This window comes from Salmo salar, chromosome ssa20 (genome assembly GCF_905237065.1).
Source record: "Salmo salar chromosome ssa20, Ssal_v3.1, whole genome shotgun sequence".
NCBI classification, from domain to species: Eukaryota; Metazoa; Chordata; class Actinopteri; order Salmoniformes; family Salmonidae; genus Salmo; species Salmo salar.
The window spans coordinates 66,831,069-66,855,376 of record NC_059461.1 but is presented as its reverse complement, the minus strand read 5'-3'; the positions used below and the strand labels follow the sequence as shown (position 1 = coordinate 66,855,376).

The 24,308-nt window shown below is 41.9% G+C and overlaps 1 protein-coding gene across 16 annotated transcripts; it reads left to right on the top strand.

Moving 5' to 3' along the window:
• The first annotated feature begins 1,529 nt into the window (after positions 1-1,529).
• Positions 1,530-23,612, top strand: LOC106581143 (phosphatidylinositol-binding clathrin assembly protein). Of its 16 annotated transcripts, none has more exons than XM_014162970.2 (24): positions 1,530-2,393; positions 9,199-9,341; positions 9,616-9,691; positions 9,854-9,971; positions 10,377-10,470; positions 10,715-10,826; positions 11,060-11,166; positions 12,048-12,089; positions 12,888-12,899; positions 13,499-13,584; positions 13,932-14,055; positions 15,863-15,996; positions 16,209-16,309; positions 16,474-16,629; positions 17,179-17,262; positions 17,631-17,726; positions 18,474-18,578; positions 18,652-18,765; positions 18,963-18,993; positions 19,119-19,218; positions 19,409-19,471; positions 21,147-21,254; positions 21,620-21,724; positions 22,193-23,612. In XM_014162970.2, the coding sequence occupies exons 1-23, from the start codon at positions 2,264-2,266 to the stop codon at positions 21,710-21,712; spliced, it is 2,229 nt and encodes a 742-aa protein (XP_014018445.1). In that variant the 5' UTR covers positions 1,530-2,263; the 3' UTR covers positions 21,713-21,724; positions 22,193-23,612. The 16 variants fall into 16 exon arrangements, with proteins under 16 accessions (XP_014018445.1, XP_014018449.1, XP_014018452.1 ...); XM_014162974.2 differs by having other exon boundaries at positions 1,532-2,393; positions 9,869-9,971; XM_014162971.2 differs by having other exon boundaries at positions 1,534-2,393; positions 15,869-15,996.
• Positions 23,613-24,308: the final 696 nt, after the last annotated feature.

Genomic DNA, 24,308 nt, shown 5'->3' with positions numbered 1-24,308 from the left:
AAAGCAACATAAATACAAACAGTAGGCTATTGGACTGTCAAGACAAAATGACGAAATAAAACATTTTTTGTTCAACATTATCTCTTGCCCTGTGAGGTTCTGTACATTACAGACTGTCTCAAGGCACTTAACACACAAAAATGACTTTTTCCTTCCAGTGTTGTGACATATAGGCCTACTCAGAGCCAGAGCCATATTAGAATAAAATATGTGGCTCTAGGTCTACTCTGTAATTTTTATTTTTTTACAAAACGGTTGAAATAAATCTAACATGAGGTTATCCAATAACTTTAACAGTCATTTAGTTATCGAAAGGGCTCTAAACAATTTCTATATGAGACATAAACCCAATTCTGATATTTTTCCACAAATTAGTATTTTGACCAATCAGATCGCACTCAACGCAGCCTGTGTGAATGCAGTCAACGCAGCCAGTGACCACAAACTCCTGCATCTATCACAGCAAAGTATGAGGGAGTCCGGGGGATGACTGGAGGAGCAATGGCGGAAGTATTGTGCGATTCTCTTGTCGCGAGTACAGGTGGTGAGAATGAGTGGACGATGGTGAAGAACAGTGGAGTAAAAAGGGCTAAAGTTGGAAATGAACAGCAGTTTATGGTTGGAGAGCGATTCACAAGCAAGGATGTTTTTTTGGGTGACCAGTTTGCAGTCTCGAAGATGGTGAAGGACCAATTGGATAAAGTGGAATCGTTCAGAGTGACCAGAAGCGGTATGATGTTGATTTTGTGTGTTTCAAAAGCGCAAAAGGAGAAAGCTCTGCGGCTCAACAAGATGTTGACGTATGATGTGGAAAGCTATGATTTTCAGAGTAAGGCACCAGTTAAAGGTGTCATCTCTGGTGTCTCGTTGGACATAGAGGCTGTGTGGACATTCCAGGAGTGGTAGACGCACTTCCCTTGAATTGAATGATAAACAGAAAGAAGGAGCAAAGCCTATCGGTCTTACTGTCATTTCATGAAGTGGTTCTCCCAACTTATGTAAAACTTGGGTATGTGAGATATGTGGTGAGACCGTATGTACAGAAGCCGCTGCAGTGTTACAATTGTAAAAAGTTTGGATACGTGGCAAGTGTTTGTCGAAGGAATAAATATGTAGTAGTTGAAGAGTAAGATGAAGCATGTTGTTGTAATTGTGATGGGAATCATGTTCCCAGAGTGCCTTGCATGGATGAAGGAGGTCGCAGTAGCTAGGATCAGGGCCATCCGGTAGGTCTTTCTGGATCTCCAGGACTTTACAGCCGAAATGTTACAGGGAGTACTGAATAAAGAGGTTCCCCTCCCAGGTTCCTGAGCCTGTGTAGGGATCTGAATAGTACAGTTTTTGTTTTGGTTTGAAATTCAGGGTAGTATTTATTTTTATTTTCGCTATATGGTATGAATTTGTTCATCCAAAACGGATTTTGTTTTTGTGGTATTTTTCACTACCCCGTACAGTAGGTGGCGGCAATACACCTTATGAGTGTAGTCTGCCAGTTAACTTCAAAGAAGAAGAAGAAGAAGAACCCAGCCAGTCAATAGCAGCCTGCAGGGAATGGGACTTGGACAAATGTGTTGCCCCCAAAAAATACAAATAACTGTGGGCATAAGCCCAGTTTACCTTGAGAAATGTGAAAATATTATGAAATTATTGCAGAAGATTGATTTAGGCCTAATTGCTGTGGTCTGGCATATTCATTTCCCACCAAGACCACAATCAGTTGTGGACACCTGCACAGAATAAAATGTTATGGATTATGGATGTAAAATCTGATTCCAGGTCGGCATGCTTCGTATAACGTCATACATCCTAACCTTTCTGAGAACAGAGCAGGCCCGCCATTTCCCTGAATGCTTCTAGTCCTTTAAACACAGCAGGAGTGTCAATACGAAGACAGGAGACACACAGGGATCCAGTGAGCGAGAGATCGTGATGAGAGATGGGCAGAGAATGAGTCAGCGAGAGAACCCACCAAATCTACCGCCGCATCTTTATTTATGAAATCAATTTGATCAAAGGCGTCAGTTGGATCAACATAAGACTTGAAATAATCAAGCGTTGGATACGTTGTTTGAATTTCTTTGTATCATTTTTCTTCCGCCTCGTCGCCCTGTCTTTTTCTTTGTTTTCCCCCCTTTCTTTATTTTATTTGTAAAAAGGCGGTGGACAGGAGGGGTCAACCGTAGAGATTATATCATTCAATTAATTTGGAACTTTATAGACATATTGTGATTTTTCAAATTCTTTGTTGCATCAATAAACGAAGATGTCGGGGCAGAGCATTACTGACAGGATAACTGCAGCCCAGCACAGTGTAACTGGATCTGCTGTGTCGAAAACAGTATGCAAGGCCACCACACATGAAATAATGGGCCCGAAAAAGAAACATTTGGATTGTAAGTATCGAATTAATCAAGAGTTTCTGATATAATGTGTCATTCTTCATTAAAACCAGTCAGAGTTCTGCATTTCTTGAATTATGGCGATGGTTACACAAGGCCCAAAGGCTGAATGGATAGGCTAATGTTATTGCTAGTTCCTGTCAAAATGTATCATAGATATATTGTAGCAAAACGAGATCGCACAATGAGAATTCTCGTAACATTATTTAACTGGACGTTAACAACAGTACTTTTAATATCAGATATATTTTGTATAATTTCAGTGTATTCCTACTTATCATCAACATTACTGTCAAATTAGCAAGCTTTCTAGCCGTCTGTATAGCGGTTTAATTCATTTCGCATAGCTTTAGGCTCCCTGGTCTAAACAGTTATCATGTAATTATCAGTCAGTGTATCTTATCTTACAATTGACCAGTTCGCCATGATACAGTACATTAACGTTTTGGCTATACAAAAATGCCCCCGAAAATATATGTTCCAGGGAGTAAATTCAGTAGGTCTATTTGATATATTTACCATAGGAAAGGGTATAACAACCACCTTTGAACAGCTCAGAGGTAGAAACTACCTTGTTCATATTTCATAGTAGGCCTAGAGGAAGTATCAAGCATAATGCTTTCAGTCCAATATGCAAAGTGTAGCCTATATTATCATCATTACTAGGTGTGTCTGTCACTGCTGAGGGAAACATGTATAGTGCCTTCAGAAAGTATTCATACCTCTTGACTTATTCCACATTTTGTTGTGTGACAGCCTGAATTCAAAATTGATTAAATAAATTGTTTTCTTACCCATCTACACACAACACCCCATTTTAGCAAATGTATTAAATGAAGTACATAAATATCTCATTTACATAAGTATTCACATTTCACACCCAAAAGTCAATACATGTTAGAATCACATTTGGCAGCGTTTACTGTGTTTACGTTTGCTGTGAGTCTTTCTGTGTCAGTCTCCAAGAGCTTTGCACACCTGCATTGACCAATATTTGCACGTTATTCTCCTTTTAAAATTCTTCAAGCTCTGTCAAGTTGGTTGTTGGTAATTGCTTGACAGACATTTTTCCAAGTCTTGCTATAGATTTTCAAGCCATTTTAAGTCAACTGTTACTAGGTCACTCAGGAACATTCAATGTCGTCTTGGTAAGCAAGTGTATATTTGGCCTTGTGTTTTGGGTTATTGTCCTGCTGGAAGGTTAATATTTCTCTCCCAGTGTCTGTTGGAAAGGTTTTCCTTTAGGATTTTTCCTGTGTACTTTTATCCTATACTCCCTAGTCCTTGCCGATGACAAGCATACCCATAACATGGTGCAGCCACCACCGTGCTTGAAAATATAAAGAGTGGTACTCACTGATGTTTGGGGCAAATCCAACACACCACATAACTCTTTATATTCAGGACATAAAGTGAATTTCTTTGCCACATGCTTTTTTGCCACATGTTTTTGTAGAATAGTAGTGAAGACATGAAAACTATGAAATAACACATATGGATCATGTAGTAACTAAAGAAGTGTTAAACAAATCAAAATATATTTGAGATTCTTCAAACTAGCCACCCTTTGCGTTGATGACCGCATTGCACACGCTTCGCATTCTCTCATGAGGTAGTCATCTGGAATGCATTTCAATTAATAGGTGTGTCATGTTAAAAGTTGATTTGTGGAATTTCTTTCCTTAATGCATTTTAGCCAATAAGTTGTGTTGTGATGAGCTAGGGGTGGTATACAGAAGATAGCCCTTTTTGGTAAAAGACCAAGTCCATATTTTGGCAAGAACAGCTCAAATAAGCAAAGAGAAACGACAGTCCCATCATTACTTTAAGACGTAAAACGTCTGCCTTCTGCTCCGGCGCCATCTTACATGAAGGTCAGTCAATCCGGAAAATTTCAAGAACTTTGAAAGTTTCTTCAAGTGCAGTTGCAAAAACCATAAAGTGCTATGATGAAACTAGTTCTCATGAGGACCGGAGGTACCCCTGCTGCAGAGGATAAGTTCACTAGAGTAACCAGCCTCAGAAATTGCAGCCCAAATAAATATTTCATAAGTAACAGACATCTCAACATCAACTGTTCAGAGGAGACTGCGTGAATCAGACCTTCGTGGTAGTATTGCTGCAAAGAAACCTCTACTAAAGGACACCAATAAGGAGAAGAGACTTGCTTGGGTCAAGAAACACGAGCAATCGACATTAGACCGGTGGAAATCAGTCCTTTGGTCTGATGAGTCCAAATTTGAGATTTGTTTGTTCCAACCGCCATGTCTTTGTAAGACACAGAGTAGGTGAACAGATGATCTCCACATGTGTGGTTCCCACCGTGAAGCATGGAGGAGATGGTGTGGGGGTGCTTTGCTGATGACACTCTGATTTATTTAGAATTCAAGGCACACTTAACCAACATGCCTACCACAACATTCTGCAGCGATACGCTATCCCATCTGGTTTGCGCTTAGTGGGACTATCATTTATTTTTCAACAGGACAATGATCCAACACATCTCCAGGCTGTGTAAGGGCTATTTGACCAAGAAGGAAAGTGATGGAGTGCTGCATCAGATGACCTGGCCTCCACAATCACCCAACCTCAACCCAATTGAGATGGTTTGGGATGAGTTGGACCGCAGAGTGAAGGAAAAGCAGGCAACAAGTGCTCAGTATATGTGGGAACTGCTTCAAGACTGTTGGAAAAGCATTCCAGGTGAAACTGGTTGAGAAAATGCCAAGAGTGTGCAAAGCTGTCATCAAGGCAAAGGGTAAAAATAAAGGTAATCCTGGGTCTTCCTTTCCTGTGGCGGTCCTCATGAGAGCCAGTTGTATCATAGCGCTTAATGGTTTTTGCGACTGCACTTGAAGAAACGTTCAAAGTTCTTGAAATGTTGCACTCGTGTCTTAAAGTAATGATGGACTGATGTTTGTCTTTGTTTATTTCAGCTGTTCTTGCCGTAATATGGACTTGGTCTTTTATCAAATAGAGCTATCTTCTGTATACCACCCATACTTTCTCAACTGATTGGCTCAAACGCATTAAGAAGGAAATAAATTCCACAGGTCAACTTTCAGCAAGGCACATCCTGTTAATTGAAATGCATTCCAGGTGACTACCTCATGAAGCTGGTTGAGAGAATGTGAAGAGTGTGCAATGCTGTCATCAAGGCAAAGGGTGCCTACTTTGAAAATATAAAATATATTTAGATTTGTTGAACACTTTTTCGGTTACTACATGATTCCATATGTGTTATTTCATAGTTTTCATGTCTTCACTATTATTCTATAAATAAAGAAAAACCCTTGAATGAGTAGGTGTCCAAACCTTTGACTGGTACTGTATATTTAACCCTGATGGCAAAGCAGAGCACCTGCCACTGCAAAAGTAACAGCGAATGCAATAAATGTCCATTAATTCATTCCAATTATAATTCATTTAATTATATGTGATTAAATCTCAAGGTTTTTGTATCTCTTCTGCAAGCAGGTTATGCGTAATAGGTTACCGTTCAAATGTCATTGTTATCATGATTATAGGAGCATATTGCATGACACACAGGTACAATGACATGGAGGTTGCTGGTTCAGACCTCGACTGAAGCATGTAGTAGGCTAGCTACATATTGTATTGCTTTTCCTAGGTTCCTTTTCCAGACATTGACCTCTGGAACAACTGGAAAACTGTGAGATCTGAAAGTGCCCACTTCTAATCTCATTTTAATCCTATGGACTATGCTAAAGTTGTGCATTGATTCAGCCAGCCAGCCTGTTGTTTCACACCTGTTAGTTGAGCATAAGCCTACAGTACTTTCCTGAGGTACAGGAGCCATTATATGACAGGATGAGTGAAAGTTGACTCAGAAGTCTTTTGGCTCACCCAAACCCGCCGATCAGCCGTCCAACGTGAAATATAGTGCATTCGGAATGTATTCAAACCCCTTGACTTTTTTCACATTTTGTTACGTTACAGCCTTATTCTAAAATTGATTAAATCATTTTTCCCACTCATCAATCTACACATAATACTCCATAAAGACAAAGTGAAAACAGGTTTTTAGATATTACAATTTGAAACTTATTTACATAAGTATTCAGGCCCTTTGCTGTGAGACTGGAAATTGAACTCGGGTGCATCCTGTTTCCATTGATCATCCTTGAGATGTTTCTATAACTTGATTAGTCTACCTGTGGTTAATTTAATTGATTGGACATGATTTGGAAAGGCACACACCTGTCTATATAAGGTCCCACAGTTAACAGTGCATGTCAGATCAAAAACCAAGCCATGAGGTCGAAAGAATTGTCCATAGAGCTCCCAGACAGGATTGTGTCGAGGCACAGATCTGGGGAAGTGTACCAAAAAATTTGTGCAGCATTGAAGGTCCCCAAGAACACAGTGGACTCCATCATTCTGAAATGGAAGAAGTTTGGAACCACTAAGACTCTTCCTAGAGCTGGCCGCCCAGCCAAACTGAGCAGTCGGGGGAGAAGGGCCTTGGACAGGGAGGTGACCAAGAACCCGATGGTCACTCTAATAAAGCTCCAGAGTGCCTCTGTGGAAATGGGAGAACCTTTACGGTAGAGTGGCCAGATGGAAGCCAAAAGGCACGTAAAGGACTCTCAGACCATGAGAAACATGATTCTCTGGTTGGATGAAACCAAGATTGAACCATTTGGCCTGAATGCCAAGCGCCACGTCTGGAGGAAACCTGACACCATCACTACGGTGAAGCATGGTGGTGGCAGCATCATGCTGTGGGGATGTTTTTCTGCGCCAGGGACTGGGAGACTAGTCACAATCGCGGGAAAGATGAACGGAGCAAAGTACAGAGAGATCCTCGATGAAAACCTGCTCCAGAGCGCTCAGGACCTCAGACTGGGGTAAAGGTTCGCCTTCCAACAGGACAACGACCCTAAGCACACAGCCAAGACAATGTAGGATTGCCTTCGGGACAAGTCTCTAAATATCCTTGAGTGGCCCAGCCAGAGCCTGGACTTGAACCTGATCGAACATCTGTGGATAGACCTGAAAATAGCTCCCCATCCAACCTGAGCTTGAGAAGATCTGCAGAGAAGAATGGGAGAAACTCCCCAAATACAGGTGTGCCAAGCTTGTAGCGTCATACCTAAGAATACTCGAGTCTGTAATCGTTGCCAAAGGTGCTTCAAGGACTGAGTAAAGGGTCTTCAATGCTTATGTAAATGTAATATTTCAGTTTTTTATTTGTAATACATTTGCAAACATTTCTAAAAACCTGTTTTTGCTTTGTCATTGTGGGGTACTGTGTGTAGATTGATGATGGGGGAAAAACAATTGAATACATTTTTGAATAAGGCTGTAGCGCAACGAAATGTGGTAAAAGTCAAGGGGTCTGAATACTTTATGAATGCACTGTACCTTAGAATCACTCACAGCCTCTCATACACAGACAGAACAGTAGGCTGCCTAGGCCTTATATAAAGAGCTGTTAAAATAACACTGTCATCGTTCCTGGACCACTGTCCACACAGTCATATTTAGGAGTTCTCAGTGTGGCTGCTTTACCTGACAATATACCAGATAGAGATTGCAACACAATTGCACATAAATGGTTAATTGTTATGCTACAGTCTTCATGTCCAGTGTTGCATACAGTATGATTTGTGTTAGACCTAATTTTTGGGGCAGTGTTGCAACATATGACACCATCAAGGTGCAGTTAAAAAAAGTGTTATCATCAATGCAAACTACAGTGAATATTTAGAAGGCTGTCTAGTGTCTATAACATGATAGCACTGTCATCCCCCACCCTAGTCCCAGTCTTCCCTGGATAATCAACTAGCCATGCTAACTGCTGCTCTGGAAGGTTATGCTGTCCTACTTAGACCCCCCTCCTTTGAAAACATGAGAATATAGGCCAGAAAGCCAGGCCTGGTTATTATACTGTCAATCTGTTCATCACTCAGTCTAACTGAATGGGAATGGGTAGACGGCACAGGTTTGACTGGCATCATCCAATCTCTACATCCGGGCTCTCCAACCCTGTTCCTGGAAAGCTACCGTCCTGTAGGTTTTCAATCCTACCCTAATCTAGCGCACCTGATTCTAATAATTAGTTTCCACTTCACAATAACAGCACTTACAGTTGACCGGGGCAGCAATTTGACGAACTGACTTGTTGGAAAGGTGGCATCCTATGAGGGTGCCACGTTGAAAGTCACTGAGCACTTCAGTAAGGCCATTCTACTGCCAATATTTTTTCTATGGAGATTGCATATCTTTGTGCTCGATTTTATACACCTGTCAGCAACCTGAAATAGCCAAATACACTAATTTGAAGGGGTGTCCACATACTTTTGTATGTATAGTGTATTTGACCAAAAATATATTGTTTGATTTAGAGATGGTGACTTATTCATCAGGCTTTCATCTATTGAACTTCAGTAGACCCTCTTGAGGAATTACCGTGCCAAAAAAGAGAGGCAGCCTGTTGTACTGTAGCATAGTAATTAAGTGTCTTGAGTGTAGTTAGGCAATTAGCCAGACCTTGAATTAAAGCTAATTGAATGAGATTGCAGCTGAGGGCAGAGTGCCTGAGTCCCTGTTTACACAGATTTTCAAAACATTGTCATTCATAGAATATTAACTGACTTTACCCCAAAATTCAACTCCCCCATAGGGGAAATGCCTTGTATCCACAGTTGTTTTAACCTCTACTGGCCAGTGGCCATAAGTCACTACTTGACATCAATTATCCATGGTCTTCCTAGACATCAAGCTATCGCTAACATTCTCTCTCCCTCTCTGTCTGTCTCTCTCTCATCTTTAGACCTGATCCATTGCACCAATGAGATGAATGTGAACATTCCCCAGCTGGCTGACTCACTGTTTGAGAGGACCACCAGCACGAGCTGGGTGGTGGTCTTCAAGTCGCTCATCGCCACACACCACCTTATGGTCTACGGCAATGAGGTGAGCTGGGGCTTACAATCACCACTCAATGAAACATTGTCTATGGCTACATTCATTACTCATTACATGATTTGCTGTAATATATATTATATCTGTAACAGCGATGCTATAGTGTTGAAGTTTTCAGGTCACAGACAATAAGACAATCAATTGCTAACCAGGCGATTTTAATAAAAATCTGGAAATTACTCTGGTACTCCAGTCCTATTCTATTTCTGTAGATCAATGAAAATGTAAGAACATGTATTGATACCGCTCTTTTTCTTTGATACAGCGTTTTGTGCAGTACTTGGCTTCAAGGAACACATTATTCAACCTCAGTAATTTTTTGGACAAAAGTGGTTTACAAGGTAAAGTATGAGGCCTTGGCTATCAAATGCTTTTCTCAAACTCATCCTTAACTGTTACAGTGACAAATACTTATAAGAAGAAACAGTATATCTTTTGAACGAACATAGCATGACTCTCAAGTAGGTTTTCATGACAAATGTAAGATTTATATCACTTCTCAGGTCTCTCTCTCCCAGGCTACGATATGTCCACGTTTATCCGGCGGTACAGTCGATATCTGAATGAAAAGGCTGTGTCATACAGACAGGTTGCCTTTGACTTCACTAAAGTAAAGCGAGGGTAAGAAATTCCCAACATATAACAGAAGAAAGTGGTATGCTTGTTTTTGACTGACCCGAATGTATGTCAATGGAGTTCAAAGGCTCAAACAATTTCTTACAAAAAACACTTTTCCCTTGCAGAGCCGCTAGCTGGTGTAAAACAATACTTAAAATATTTGACAGCTCAAATATTTAATTAAGAAGATTCCTGTCAATTTTAACAACACAATGTCATCATTTTTTCAACATTTTCAAAGCTTTTTATATCCCATGAAGTAATCACAGTATTTTTGTAACTCTGGGAATGATATGTTAACATGCAGTAGAAATTAACTGGCTGAGGCTATTCTCACTGATTCCCTCCCTCTCTGTCCTTTGTGCTTCTAACACCTATCTAACACTACACATACACACATCTCAACAGGGTGGATGGGGTGATGAGGACCATGAATACAGAGAAGCTACTGAAGACCATCCCTATCATACAAAGCCAGATGGACGCCCTCCTCGACTTCAATGTGAGTTTGAGGTCAACCTCCCCAGAACTGTGCTGCTCAGGTCCTGTAATATGAGAGGGTTCCTGGGGCTAACATATTGTCAAGCATACTGATTACTGACTGGACAGTGCTGAAACCAGAGATGGATACAGGCTATTTTCCTCTTCACTGACCTGCTCTTTTATTGTTTGTCAGCGATGTCAAAGTCATGTGTTAAAAGGGCAACTTATGGCTTATGTGAAACTGAATGATGTGTCTTCTTCAGGTTAATGCCAATGAGCTCACAAACGGAGTGATCAATGCAGGGTTCATGCTCCTATTCAAAGATTCCATTCGGCTTTTCGCTGCATATAACGAAGGCATCATCAACCTGCTGGGTAAAACATCAACTCCAACTTGATTTACTCCACTATTTTCTGATCAATACTCTTTTAAAATGTTTAGTCTGGAGAAGTGCTTTGTAGATCCTTGTACTGTAGATCTTTTGATATGTACAGTACTAAATTGTACTAATGGAGACTAAATTCTCTACAGTTTATCCCTAGTGTGTCTACAGATTTTCAGCGCTAATGCCCGCTGTTATTTTTAATTGTAATTTTTTTTACCACAGAGAAGTACTTTGACATGAAGAAAACCCAGTGTAAAGAGGGCCTGGATATCTACAAGAAGTTCCTGACCCGAATGACCCGAATCTCAGAGTTCCTTAAAGTGGCAGAGGTGATTTCTTCTTTGCCTGCTTTGAGTTTGATGCTATTCATTCATTCAATACCATTCATTAAAAGGGAAAACCATTCGATACCAGTCATTAAAAGGGAAAACCATTCAATACCAGTCATTAAAAGGGAAAACCATTCGATACCAGTCATTAAAAGGGAAAACCATTCGATACCAGTCATTAAAAGGGAAAACCATTCGATACCATTAATTAAAAGGGAAAACCATTCGATACCATTAATTAAAAGGGAAAACCATTCGATACCAGTCATTAAAAGGGAAAACCATTCGATACCAGTCATTAAAAGGGAAAACCATTCGATACCAGTCATTAAAAGGGAAAACCATTCGATACCAGTCATTAAAAGGGAAAACCATTCGATACCAGTCATTAATTAAAAGGGAAAACCATTCGATACCATTAATTAAAAGGGAAAACCATTCGATACCATTAATTAAAAGGGAAAACCATTCAATACCAGTCATTAAAAGGGAAAACCATTCAATACCAGTCATTAAAAGGGAAAACCATTCGATACCAGTCATTAAAAGGGAAAACCATTCGATACCAGTCATTAAAAGGGAAAACCATTCGATACCAGTCATTAAAAGGGAAAACCATTCGATACCAGTCATTAAAAGGGAAAACCATTCGATACCAGTCATTAAAAGGGAAAACCATTCGATACCAGTCATTAAAAGGGAAAACCATTCGATACCAGTCATTAAAAGGGAAAACCATTCGATACCAGTCATTAAAAGGGAAAACCTCTGATATATTAACATTTTTGTGAGAAAAGTATGGTGGCAGAAATTGGATAGTGGTAGAAAATACGTTTTAATTTAGAAGCACCACTATAACTTTGCACGTAATCATTTGACAGCAGGTGGGGATTGATCGAGGAGACATTCCAGACCTTTCCCAGGTAAGACTTTACACTCCAAACTGAATGATGGATTTACTTCTGCTGGTATAACCTATTAGACACATTCTCTGCACAAAAAGCCTACATACCGAACTTACTCTATCCGTTTGTCTGTACTGAAAAGACAGTTCGATTCCTACTCTGTCTCCATCTCTCTCTGGCTCTCACTTTCTCTCCCTTATCTCTTGCTGTCACTTTCTATTTTCTTCTCTCATTCTGTATTCTCTTTGTGTGTCTCTCTATCTCAGTATTAACTCCTCTTATTTAATCAGCTCTGTTGTCCCACCACACTATTTACTCCACCCTGCACACGTCTCCCAGAGATAAGGCACTGCTCAGTGCATGAAGTTCCCTAGCGCATGTTGCCAATTGAGGCATATTTCTCACTTTTTCTTCTTCTTCCCCTCTTGATTAGGCTCTATCTACAGTAAATAAAGGTGTTAAGCTGTTAAGAGTCCAAACTGACTGTGTATCTTACAGTACTTCAGATTTCACACAATGTACAGGAAATTGAATAGATGGCCCCCCACACCTGTTGTGCTACAGTCAGTCTTTGCATTGACACTGGTTATATTACAGTATTTCCATGGGAAATCCCTCCTCCACCAAGGATCATACTTTTCCTTGAAAGTACAATTACACTAATTGTGTGTTATGTCCCCTATTGTATGTTTTATGAAGCACCTGTAACAGTGTTATACCCTTCAAATACATTATCGTTACAGTTCAATATAGATATTTATCTCTGACCATCACCACCTTTATATTCTGTATTTCCCCTTATCTTTCCACCTTTAGTTCACAGTTTGTGTAAGTATTCTCATCTCACTCTTCTTCTGTGACTTGCTTTGGTGTTGTCTTTGCATGCCTTTACTCTGACTCTGTATCTCATTGATATTGTGTTTTATAGGATTGAAACAAATTGTATATACAGTTCTCTTTGTCATATAGCCCATCCAACATACTGCCCAGGTGTGCTTAGACATTGCCAATTCAACACCACATACTGTAGGATGTTGAAAGTGCCGTGGCGTGTGTCATCTACACACATTTCAATATCACTCATCCAATGTGGCTTTCAGCTGAAGTCTCGAGTTAGTATTTGTCCCATATTGAGGAACTCAACACTTCCCAGTAAACTAAGTGCTAGCTAGAATCCAGTAACTAAGGTATAGTGGTATATGGGACAGTATAATTAGGGACCTGAGTTTTTCCTCACCATGTGACATGACCAGTTAAACGTTTTCAGAAAATGTTGTCAGGAAAAACTCAAGGCCTATAGCTAGTGTATGCACAGTACAGTAACCAGGTTGCCCATCACTGCCTTAGATGGTTGTGTTCGTACAGTGCTGTCTAACTGCATGTTTCCAACCCTGGCCTATACTAACTGCTGTTCTCCATTACAACAGGCTCCCAGTAGCCTCCTGGAAGCTCTGGAGCAACACCTGGCCTCTCTAGAGGGGAAGAAAGTCAAAGACTCCACTGCTGCCAGCAGGTATGTACAGGATGGGCTACGTCCCAAATTGCACCCTATTCTCTACATGGTGCACTACATTTGAACAGAGCCCTATGGGCCCTGGCCAAAAGTAGTGCATAGGAAACAGTGTGCCATTTGGGACGTATCCTACGTCTCACACTGGAGTGTCTTTGGCACTGAGTCCACTACTCCCCCTGCAGGTAGCCTAGAAGCAGCTGCCACTATAATAACTAATTTGCTTTGTGCACTAAGCTCTTAAGCCAAGATTGCTTAAATTATTATTGATGGTAATGGTTATTGATGTTTTCAGCCAGAGTTGCCGTAGTATTCTGCCTAGGGGTGTTTACTGTTGTGTGTTGTTTCAGGGCTAGTACTCTATCCAACGCAGTGTCCTCGCTGGCCAGTACAGGGATGTCTTTTACTAAAGTAGACGAGCGGGAGAAGCAGGCTGCTCTGGAGGAGGAACAAGCTCGTCTCAAAGCACTGAAGGTACAGCCGTCATGATGCATGGATCACAACATGAATTTGACGAGAATGGACATGGTTTTGTGTTGCCTGTCCCATCTACATGTGAAGGACACTGATATGTTGCAGTATGCAGGCAATGATTTGAACAATTCAAAGCCTTGTTTGGTTCATCCAGTATGGCCCACATACAGTATAATTTAAAAGTTTGGACACACCTACTCATTCAAGGGTTTTTCTTTATTTTCACTATTTTCTACAATGTAGAATAATAGTGAAGACATCAAAACTATGAAATAACACATATGGAATCATGTAGTAACCAAAAAAGCCTTACACAAATCAAAATATATTTGAGATTCTTCAAAGTAGCCACCATTTGCCTTAATGACAGCTTAGCACACTCTTGGCATTATTTAAACCAGCTTCATGAGGAAGTCACCTGGAATGCATTTCAATTAACAGGTGTGCCTTGTTAATTTGTGGAATTTGTTTCCTTCTTAATGCTTTTTAGCCAATCAGTTCTGTTGTGACAAGGTAGGGGTGGTATATAGAAGATAGCTCTATTTGGTAAAAGACCAAGTCCATATTATGGCAAGAACAGCTCAAATAAGCAAAGAGAAATAACAGTCCATCATTACTTTAAGAAGGTCAGACAATCCGGAACATTTCAAAAACTTTTAAAGTTTCTTCAAGTGCAGTTGCAAAAACCATCAAGCTCTATGATGAAACTGGCTCTCATGAGGACCGCCACAGGAAAGGAAGACCCAGAGTTACTTCTGCTGCAGAGGATAAGTTCATTAGAGTAACCAGCTTCAGAAATTGCAGCCCAAATAAATGCTTCACAGAGTTCAAATAACAGACACATCTCAACATCAACTGTTCAGAGGAGACTACGTGAATCAGGCCTTCATGGTCAAATTGCTGCAAAGAAACCACTACTAAAGGACACCAATGATAAGATACTTGCTTGGGCCAAGAAAGACGAGCAATGGACATTAGACAAGTGGAAATCTGTCCTTTGGTCTGATGAGTCCAAATTTGAGATTTTTGTTTCCAACCACCGTGTCATTGTGAGACACAGAGTAGGTGAACCGATGATCTCCACATGTGTGGTTCCCACCGTGAAGCATGGAGGAGGGGTGTGATGGTGTGGGGGTGCTTTGCTGGTGACACTGTCTGTGATTTATTTAGAATTCAAGGCACGCTTAACCAGCATGGCTACCACAGGATTCTGCAGCGATACCCCATCACATCTAGTTTGTGCTTAGTGGGACTATCATTTGTTTTTCAACAGGAAAATTACCCAACACACCTCCAGGCTGTGTAAGGGCTATTTGACCAAGAAGGAGCGTGATTGAGTGCTGCATCAGATGACCTGGCTTCCATAATCACCCGACCTCAACTCAATTGAGATGGTTTGGGATGAGTTGGACCGCAGAGTGAAGGAAAAGCAGCCAACAAGTGCACAGCATATGTGGGAACACCTTCAAGAAAAGCATTCCAGGTGAAGCCGGTTGAGAGAATGCCAAGAGTGTGCAAAGCTATCATCAAGGCAAAGGGTGCCTAGTTTGAAGAATCTAAAATATATTTTGATTTGTTTAACACTTTTTTGATTACTACATGATTCCATGTGTTATTTTATAGTTTTAATGTCTTCACTATTATTCTATGATGTAGAAAGTAGTAAAAATAAAGAAAAAACGTTGAATGAGTAGGTGTGTCCAACCTTTTGACTGGTACTGTACATAACTACAACCATCACCTCCATTCTACGCTCTACATTCTACATCTGTAGTGTCTGTATTTGACTTGGACTCTTTCCACCCAGGAACAGAGGCTGAAGGAGCTCTCTAAGAGGCCTTCCTTCGCCACCACAGACACGTCTCCGGTCTCCACCACCGGGGGCACTATCAGCACAGCCCCGGCCATCGACCTCTTCTCCACACCCAGCTGCTCCAATGGGTAAACGTTCACTTATGACCTGTGAAGCTTACCCACTCATGTGGTTGACCAGAGAGGTTAGCGTGGATTATTTAGAAGTTGCTGATAACCACTGATACAGGGTCAGATATTTCTTTGTCCTCCTAGTGGTTAAGTTTAGGATTTAGAGTGCTCTTATTCTAGATCTGTGTTTAGAGGGAACCTATCGCATCACTGCTGTCTTCTCTCCTCAGTGCTCTGAAGATGGAGAGTGACCTGTTTGACATTCAGCAGACCTTTAACCCTTCAGTGCAGGCCAGTTCTACAGGGCTTCCTGTGGCCACAGCATGGGCAGGTAGGAGAAACACCCACCACCGCAGGACCCCTCTATTATCTCCTGTCTTCTGCCATGACCTGTTCTGCATGCTCTCCCTCTCTTCCTGGTGCGTCTGACTCTGATTTCCTCCTGTTCTTCTCTTCTCTATCTATTCTCTTTCTTTCTGTCTTCTGCCTGCTTAGATCCATTCACCTCTGCTGAAGCTGGAGATGACTCCATGCCAAACCTTAACCCTTTCCTCTCAAAAGTTGTTGTCGATGCCGCCGCTCACTTGCCTGTCGTGTCCTCCGACGGTGTTAGCTATTCCTCTAGGACGTCTGGTCATGAAATGTTTGGTGGTAAAGATACTCTTTGTTCCTCCTGAAATACCCTTCATGTGTCTCTCTGTTGGACTGTTTGAAGGAAGTCTCCCATAAGCCGTACTGTTGTTACTTCTGTCTATATGTAAATCATCTCATAGCTGTCTAAAGTTAAATGTTTGTTGTGTACCTTAAAATACAAGGCCTCCACTTGCCATGTTTCCATTATAGGACTGTGCTAAGGACAGAACCACAAGCTAACACTGTGATGGTGGAGTTACTGGTTATGTTCTTTTGATAGGCTCCCATGCCAGTTCAGTCTAATATGATACTTCATCCATTGAGGTCTCAAATGTATTTTACAGTCTAGTAAACCCATGTCTAAGTTAATTCTGACCAAGTTGGTTATGTTCAAATGATGCTTTTCCTGCTGCTGATATATATTGTTTCATAATGTATTCAAATAGGCTATTGCTTCTAGATTCTGATATTACAAACCAATCATTTGATTATTTTCTGTTGTAGTATCCTCGTAGAGCTCTAAGTTGAAATCTGTTTCACTTACCAATATTATTTTTGATTCTCTAGATCGTTATAATCCCTTTACTGACACAAACTCGTCCGTTTCAAGCAATTACAAACGCACAGTGCGGATAGAACACTCCATCTCAGGTACTACGATGGCTCACCATCCCAGCCTATGTTTCCTGAGCCCATAGGCAAACATACGCCCCTCAACCCATCTAATGTGTTTAGTGGCCCAATAATAACTCTATGGTTAGGGTAGTCTGACGATTTTGAGGAATTTAGTGTCAATAGGATATTTGTATCTCCTTGTACTCTGCAGTTCCTGTTTTGACTTTGTTAGAATTAGTTTTACTTGTTACCTGTTAGTGTCCCTATACAACTGCTAAGTATTTTCTGTTAACTGTCTCCTTTCTGTCTGTACTGTCACGTTGCCTTGCCTGCCTTTCTTGCTGTGCCTTGAAATGCCTTCCTTTGCTCTCTTATTCTTCCTGCTCCTCCTTTGGCGTTGTCAGACTCCTTCTGTGGTGGTCCAGTGTCCATGGCCCAGCACCTTCCACACCAGGCTCCCTACCCCACTGAGCCCTCTACTGTAGCATGTCTATTCAGAGGTAGAGTACTAGATTAGCTGTACTGTAGCAGGTCTATTCAGAGGTAGAGTACTAGAGAACCTGTAGCTGTACTGTAGCAGGTCTATTCAGAGGTAGAGTACTAGAGAACCTGTAGCTGTACTGTAGCAGGTCTATTCAGAGGTAGAGTACTAGAGAACCTGTAGCTGTACTGTAGCAGGTCTATTCAGAGGTAGAGTACTAGAGAACCTGTAGCTGTACTGTAGCATGTCTATTCAGAGGTAGAGTACTAGAGAACCTGTAGCTGTACTGTAGCAGGTCTATTCAGAGGTAGAGTACTAGAGAACCTGTAGCTGTACTGTAGCAGGTCTATTCAGAGGTAGAGTACTAGAGAACCTGTAGCTGTACTGTAGCAGGTCTATTCAGAGGTAGAGTACTAGAGAACCTGTAGCTGTACTGTAGCATGTATATTCAGAGGTAGAGTACTAGAGAACCTGTAGCTGTACTGTAGCAGGTCTATTCAGAGGTAGTGTACTAGAGAACCTGTAGCTGTACTGTAGCAGGTCTATTCAGAGGTAGAGTACTAGAGAACCTGTAGCTGTACTGTAGCAGGTCTATTCAGAGGTAGAGTACTAGAGAACCTGTAGCTGTACTGTAGCAGGTCTATTCAGAGGTAGAGTACTAGAGAACCTGTAGCTGTACTGTAACAGGTCTGACTTTAATGGATAATGCTTATCCATCACTGCACCTGCCGTGTTCTGAGCAGCCTCCCCTTTGACCTCTTTACAGGGTACTCCACAGCATCACAGGCCCCTCCCCCAGGAGCACTCCAGGTGGATTTCGAGTCAGTCTTTGGAGCGAAAGCTACCGGCGTTAACAACATTGACTCTGATGGTGAGGTGTTGAATATTTTACTGTTTGATGCACATGGTGTTTCACATCCAACCAACCTCTCTGTCCTCCTTAGACATCCTGAAACCCACCATGGTCGGCTCCAATCAGGCCCTGTGCTCCATCAATCAGCTGTCAGACAAACTGGTTGGAGATGACCTGGACTCCTCCCTGGCCAACCTGGTGGGCAGTAAGTGTCACAACGTCACGCTAGGATATTTAATTCAGATTAAAAGAGATCAACACTCATCTTTGCCCGAGTGAATCATGGTGTCTATTTATATTTTGACTCGTATGTTAGATCGCAATATGTCACACAGCTATAGCAGTAGAATTAACTGTTTCTGGATGTGTAAATCTCACATTTATATTACTATCCTCTTGTAGATCTCGGGATTGGAAATGGCACAACAAAAAAGTAAGTGAGCTGTTCATGCTGTTCAGTCTCTTCAACGTGCTGTGGTCAGTGCTAGATGAAGAACTGTTCTGTATAGCCAGCAGCAGTTAGTAGCCAGTGCTAATATTAGCTGTCTTAATCTACAGTGACATCCACTGGAGCCAGCCTGGGGAGAAGAGGCTGACTGGCGGAAGCAACTGGCAGCCTAAGGCAGCCCCAAACACCACCTGGAACCCCGTCTCCATGGTAATACACACTACACTGGCCTCTTACAGGTGCTCTTATCTGCCTGTGATGATTGTTTTAGCTACTGTATCACTCTAGTGTTGGTTTTAGACCAATGTTAAGAAGTTGTTGTCTTGACTTGACATTGGTCTGCTGGATTATCTGTGAGAGAAGATGTTGTGTCCTCATTGGTGTGTTTGTGTCTCCACAGACCCCCCCAGTCATGGCCTACCCTGCCACAACACCAACAGGCATGGTGGGGGGATATGGCATGGTCAGTATCTGTCAGATGGATGTCTGGATGCATTAGCACTGAGGGACATAGCCATGCAGTAGTTAGCACTGAGGGACATAGCCATGCAGTAGTTAGCACTGAGGGACATAGCCATGCAGTAGTTAGCACCGAGGGACATAGCCATGCAGTAGTTAGCACCGAGGGACATAGCCATGCAGTAGTTAGCACTGAGGGACATAGCCATGCAGTAGTTAGCACTGAGGGACATAGCCATGCAGTAGTTAGCACTGAGGGACATAGCCATGCAGTAGTTAGCACTGAGGGACATAGCCATGCAGTAGTTAGCACTGAGGGACATAGCCATGCAGTAGTTAGCACTGAGGGACATATCCATGCAGTAGCTAGCACTGGGGGACATAGCCATGCAGTAGCTAGCACTGGGGGACATAGCCATGCAGTAGCTAGCACCGAGGGACATAGCCATGCAGTAGCTAGCACAGGGGGACATAGCCATGCAGTAGTTAGTACCGAGGGACATAGCCATGCAGTAGTTAGTACCGAGGGACATAGCCATGCAGTAGTTAGCACCGAGGGACATAGCCATGCAGTAGTTAGCACCGAGGGACATAGCCATGCAGTAGTTAGCACCGAGGGACATAGCCATGCAGTAGTTAGCACCGAGGGACATAGCCATGCAGTAGTTAGCACCGAGGGACATAGCCATGCAGTAGTTAGCACCGAGGGACATAGCCATGCAGTAGTTACTACCGAGGGACATAGACATGCAGTAGTTAGTACCGAGGGACATAGCCATGCAGTAGTTAGCACTCTCCCCCACACATGCAACATGCAAACACAGTCATGTCATTAAAAAACCTCCTCAAAACACAACTCTTTGAGATTGACTCTGATCTACCCCCACACACATACTTTTAATTGATGCATTTTATGTACTGTACTGTATTTTATGTAGGCCTACTTTTAATGTAAGATGCCCTTGAATATCTTGAAAGGCGTCCGCTAAATAAAATGTATTATTATTTACAGAGGGAATAGCCATACAGCATAGCTAACAATGAGAACATTATAGCCATGCAGTATAGCCTGCACTGAGAGATAATAGCCATGCAGTATAGCTAGCACTGAGAGATAATAGCCATGCAGTATAGCTAGCACTGAGAGATAATAGCCATGCAGTATAGCCATACAGTATCGCTAGCACTGAGAGCTAATAGCCATACAGTATAGCTAGCACTGAGAGCTAATAGCCATGCAGTGTACCTAACACTGAGAGCTAATAGCCATGCAGTATAGCTAGCACTGAGAGATAATAGCCATGCACCATAGCTAGCACTGAGAGCTAATAGCCATGCAGTAAGCTAGCACTGAGAGCTAATATCCGTGCAGCATAGCTAGCACTGCGAGCTAATAGCCATGCAGCATTGCTAGCACTGAGCGCTAATAGAGAGCTAATAGCCATGCAGTATAGCGGTAGCTAATAGCCATGCAGTATGGCTAGCACTGAGAGCTAATAGCCATGCAGTGTAGCTAGCACTGACAGCTAATAGCCATACAGTATAGCTAGCACTGAGAGCTAATAGCCATGCAGTAGTAATAGGAGTAACAGTAATAAGTGCTATACATCCTTCTGTGCTATGCAATCTACTGTAGCATGTCTATTATGCCTGATGTTTCTCTATGCTATTGTCTTTAGCCACCCCAACAGCTTGGCTCTATGGGTATGATGAACCAACCCAACATGATGTACAACCAGCCCATCATGAGGCCGCCCAACCCCTTCGGCTCTGTTTCCAGTGCCCAGGTGTGTGTTTGTACAATAATCAGACGTGTGTGATGGTAAATGTCTATTGTAGGGTTGTGTGAGTTCAGTGTCCAGGTGTATTGAGTGCTGTATAGTTACAGTAGCCGTTCTGTGTGTGTATACTACCCCCTGTGATGACAACAGTGTTCTAGTTTACTCTTACCCCCTCAGGAGGAGAGGGACATCTGTCTGTCATCAGTTTCCTCAAGAGTCCCCAATTATTTTCCCCTCTTGGTGTAACTTCTCTTTCACCCTTCATTCCTCTCTTTCATTCAATTTGATCGCTCCCCCTCTCTCACTCACACACTCTCTTCCTCTCTATGACCTCTGCTCCTCCTGTGTGTTTTTCCCTCTCTGTGAAATAGCCCTCTGCAGCCTCTAGTCCTTCCAGCCAGAGTCCTCTCAGAGCCCCTGGACAGGACCCATTTGCACAGCTCTCTCTCAAGGATTTCTTGTAGAGCGTCTCTTAGGTACAGCATGCTGTGTGCTTGCGGATGTACATGCATGCGCAGCGCGGCTTCACACTAATGCTTCTCTTTTTTTCTCTTCTCTTACTGTTATCATCTCTTCCTTCATTTGCAAACACACTGCTTCTTCCATCCGATCAACCACTGCTGTTTATTTCCTCTCGCTATATCTCTTGCGCTTTATATGGGCTTGATTAGTTGGTTTGTGTCTTGCTCGCTTAAACAATCAGCAGATGCATTTCAGGATGTTTTTAAACTTTCAATTACACTAACCATTACGTCTTTGCTGATATAGGTTGCCATTGCTGAAATCTTGATTCATCAGCTGTATCTTGTGTGACAGTTGCTTTTGTTCTGAGGACATTGATACCTTTTCATTGCATTTATTCAGTTGACTATTTCAGCACCACCATGAGCGGGCTGGTAAAACTGTTTTCTAATAAATCCTTGTATGTTGATTTCCATCCACAGATGCAGTTCATGTAATATGATGTGTCTCCGAAAATGAAGCACTTAGCAGCAAAGCTTTGTCATCATTGCCAGTCTAACTCTTCAGAGAAGCGTTCACCCTCCCCCCCCCAAATACAGACATGTCAAGAACACAACAAACAGTGCAATGACTGGAGGAAAACCATGGAAACCATGTCCAAATGACGATGGGAAGAAAATAATTTACCACCCGTTATTCCGTATATTTGTCCAAGACGTCAAGTGATGCTGCTGTTTTTAAAAAGTACCTATAGAGATTCCTCATCCATTTTATCCTCTGCTATGGGTGCTGAGAAACTTTGATATTATGTATTTGGAAATACTACTGTGGTTGGGTGTAACAGCTTGGTGTTCTAATCTAGTGGGAGGGGGAGGTGGGACAAGAAGAAAAAGAGGAGAGGAATCCTCCCCTCTCTTGATTCGATCATCAGTCATCCATTTCCTAGTTATTTAACAGTCACTGAGTAGTGATGCTAATGACGTTTACACCTGTTTTAGTTTGTCTTTTTTACTGTTTACAGTAGACATTCCTCGTGTGTTGTTTATTTATTTATGATATGGTTTTAAAACTGAGGAAGAAAATCTATAGTGTAATCTATAGTACCTGTGGGAGTGCCTCAGCATTTAACATGGATGTTGGATTGTTTCATTGGAGATGTAGAGAAAATAAAATAGATATTATATAAAATACACCTATAAACGGAATGATAGAGCACTAAATATTCTTAAAGTTTTGTGATAAGAACAGTTTTACTAGGTCAAATCTCATGTTCTCCCCTGTGCAAGTGGAGTAGGGGGTTCCAGTATGAGTCAGTAATCTATATAGTAAATTCTGTGCCTAGGGTTTTTTGCAATGGAACAACTTTTCTGTCTAGTTGAAAAACACTTAATCCACGATTCTGAAGCATCACACTGGGGTGGAATCCATTTTGCTTTAAGCTTGGCATGCCATTGACTCACTGACCGTTTAATGGCTGCCTTTACTCTGAATGTGAAAGAATTGCTTTCATGTTGAACATATCTTTCCATGCTACCCGCACCACCTCAGCTCTGACTCCCTGAGAGCCAGACGAGAGTGTGTCTGGTCGTCTGGGTGTTGCAGATACTAAACAAGGGTTACAGTTTTGATGTAAATTAGTTGTATAAAGATCCAGTAGAACAGGGTGAGCGAGGGGCACTGTTGATCGGCGCTCTGTGTATATAAAACTGACTGTTCAACGGAGAGGGAAGTGAAAGATGTATGAAATATGAAAGCAATTCAATCAAAATCTGACACTACCTACGTTTGATTCAGGATATTTTCTGCGTTTGTCTTGCGTGGATTATATTTTTGTTTATGTAATTAAAACGTGTAGCAGACATTGACAGGTTTTTTTTTTTAATAAAGAGCAGCTTCCACAAAGTGATGTTAAATATTTTATTACAATGTGTTGGTGAATATTGCAACAGTGATCTTTGGCACTACAGTTAGTATATACACTATATACACACAAGTATGTGGACACCCCTTAAAATTAGTTGTTTTGGCTATTTCAGCCACACCCGTTGCTGACAGGTGTATAAAACTGAGCACCGAGCCATGCAATCTCCGTAGACAAACATTGGCAGTAGAATGGCCTTACTGAAGAGCTCAGTAACTTTCAACATGGCACCTTTCCAACAAGTCAGTTTGTCAAATTTCTGCCCCAGTCTACTGTAAGTGCTGTTATTGTGAGGTGGAAACGTCAAGGAGCAACAACGGCTCAGCCGCGAAGTGATGGGCCACACAAGCTCACAGAACGGGACTGCCGAGTGCAGAAGCGTGTAGTGCGTAAAAATCATCTGTCCTTGGTTGCAATACTCACTACCGAGTTCCAAACTGCCCTTGGAAGCAAAGTCAGCAAAATGTACTTTGTTGGAAGCCTCATGAAATGAGTTTCCATGGCCGAGCAGCCGCACACAAACCTAAGATCACCATGCGCAATGACAAGCGTCGGTTGGAGTGGTGTTAAACTCGCCGCCATTGGACTCTGGATCAGTGGATACTTGTTCTCTAGAGTGATGAATCACGCTTCCCCATCTGGCAGTCCAACTGATGAATCTGGGATGGCGGATGCCA

What these genes read in the sequence shown, in the direction of transcription:
- LOC106581143 (XM_014162970.2), top strand. Translation starts at nt 2,264, where the DNA reads ATGTCGGGGCAGAGCATTACTGACAGGATAACTGCAGCCCAGCACAGT. An exon ending in GGACAAAAGTGGTTTACAAG is followed by an intron (nt 9,692 to 9,853) that starts GTAAAGTATGAG and finishes ATCACTTCTCAG; the next exon opens with GTCTCTCTCTCCCAGGCTAC. An exon ending in CCTGGCCAACCTGGTGGGCA is followed by an intron (nt 18,766 to 18,962) that starts GTAAGTGTCACA and finishes ATCCTCTTGTAG; the next exon opens with ATCTCGGGATTGGAAATGGC.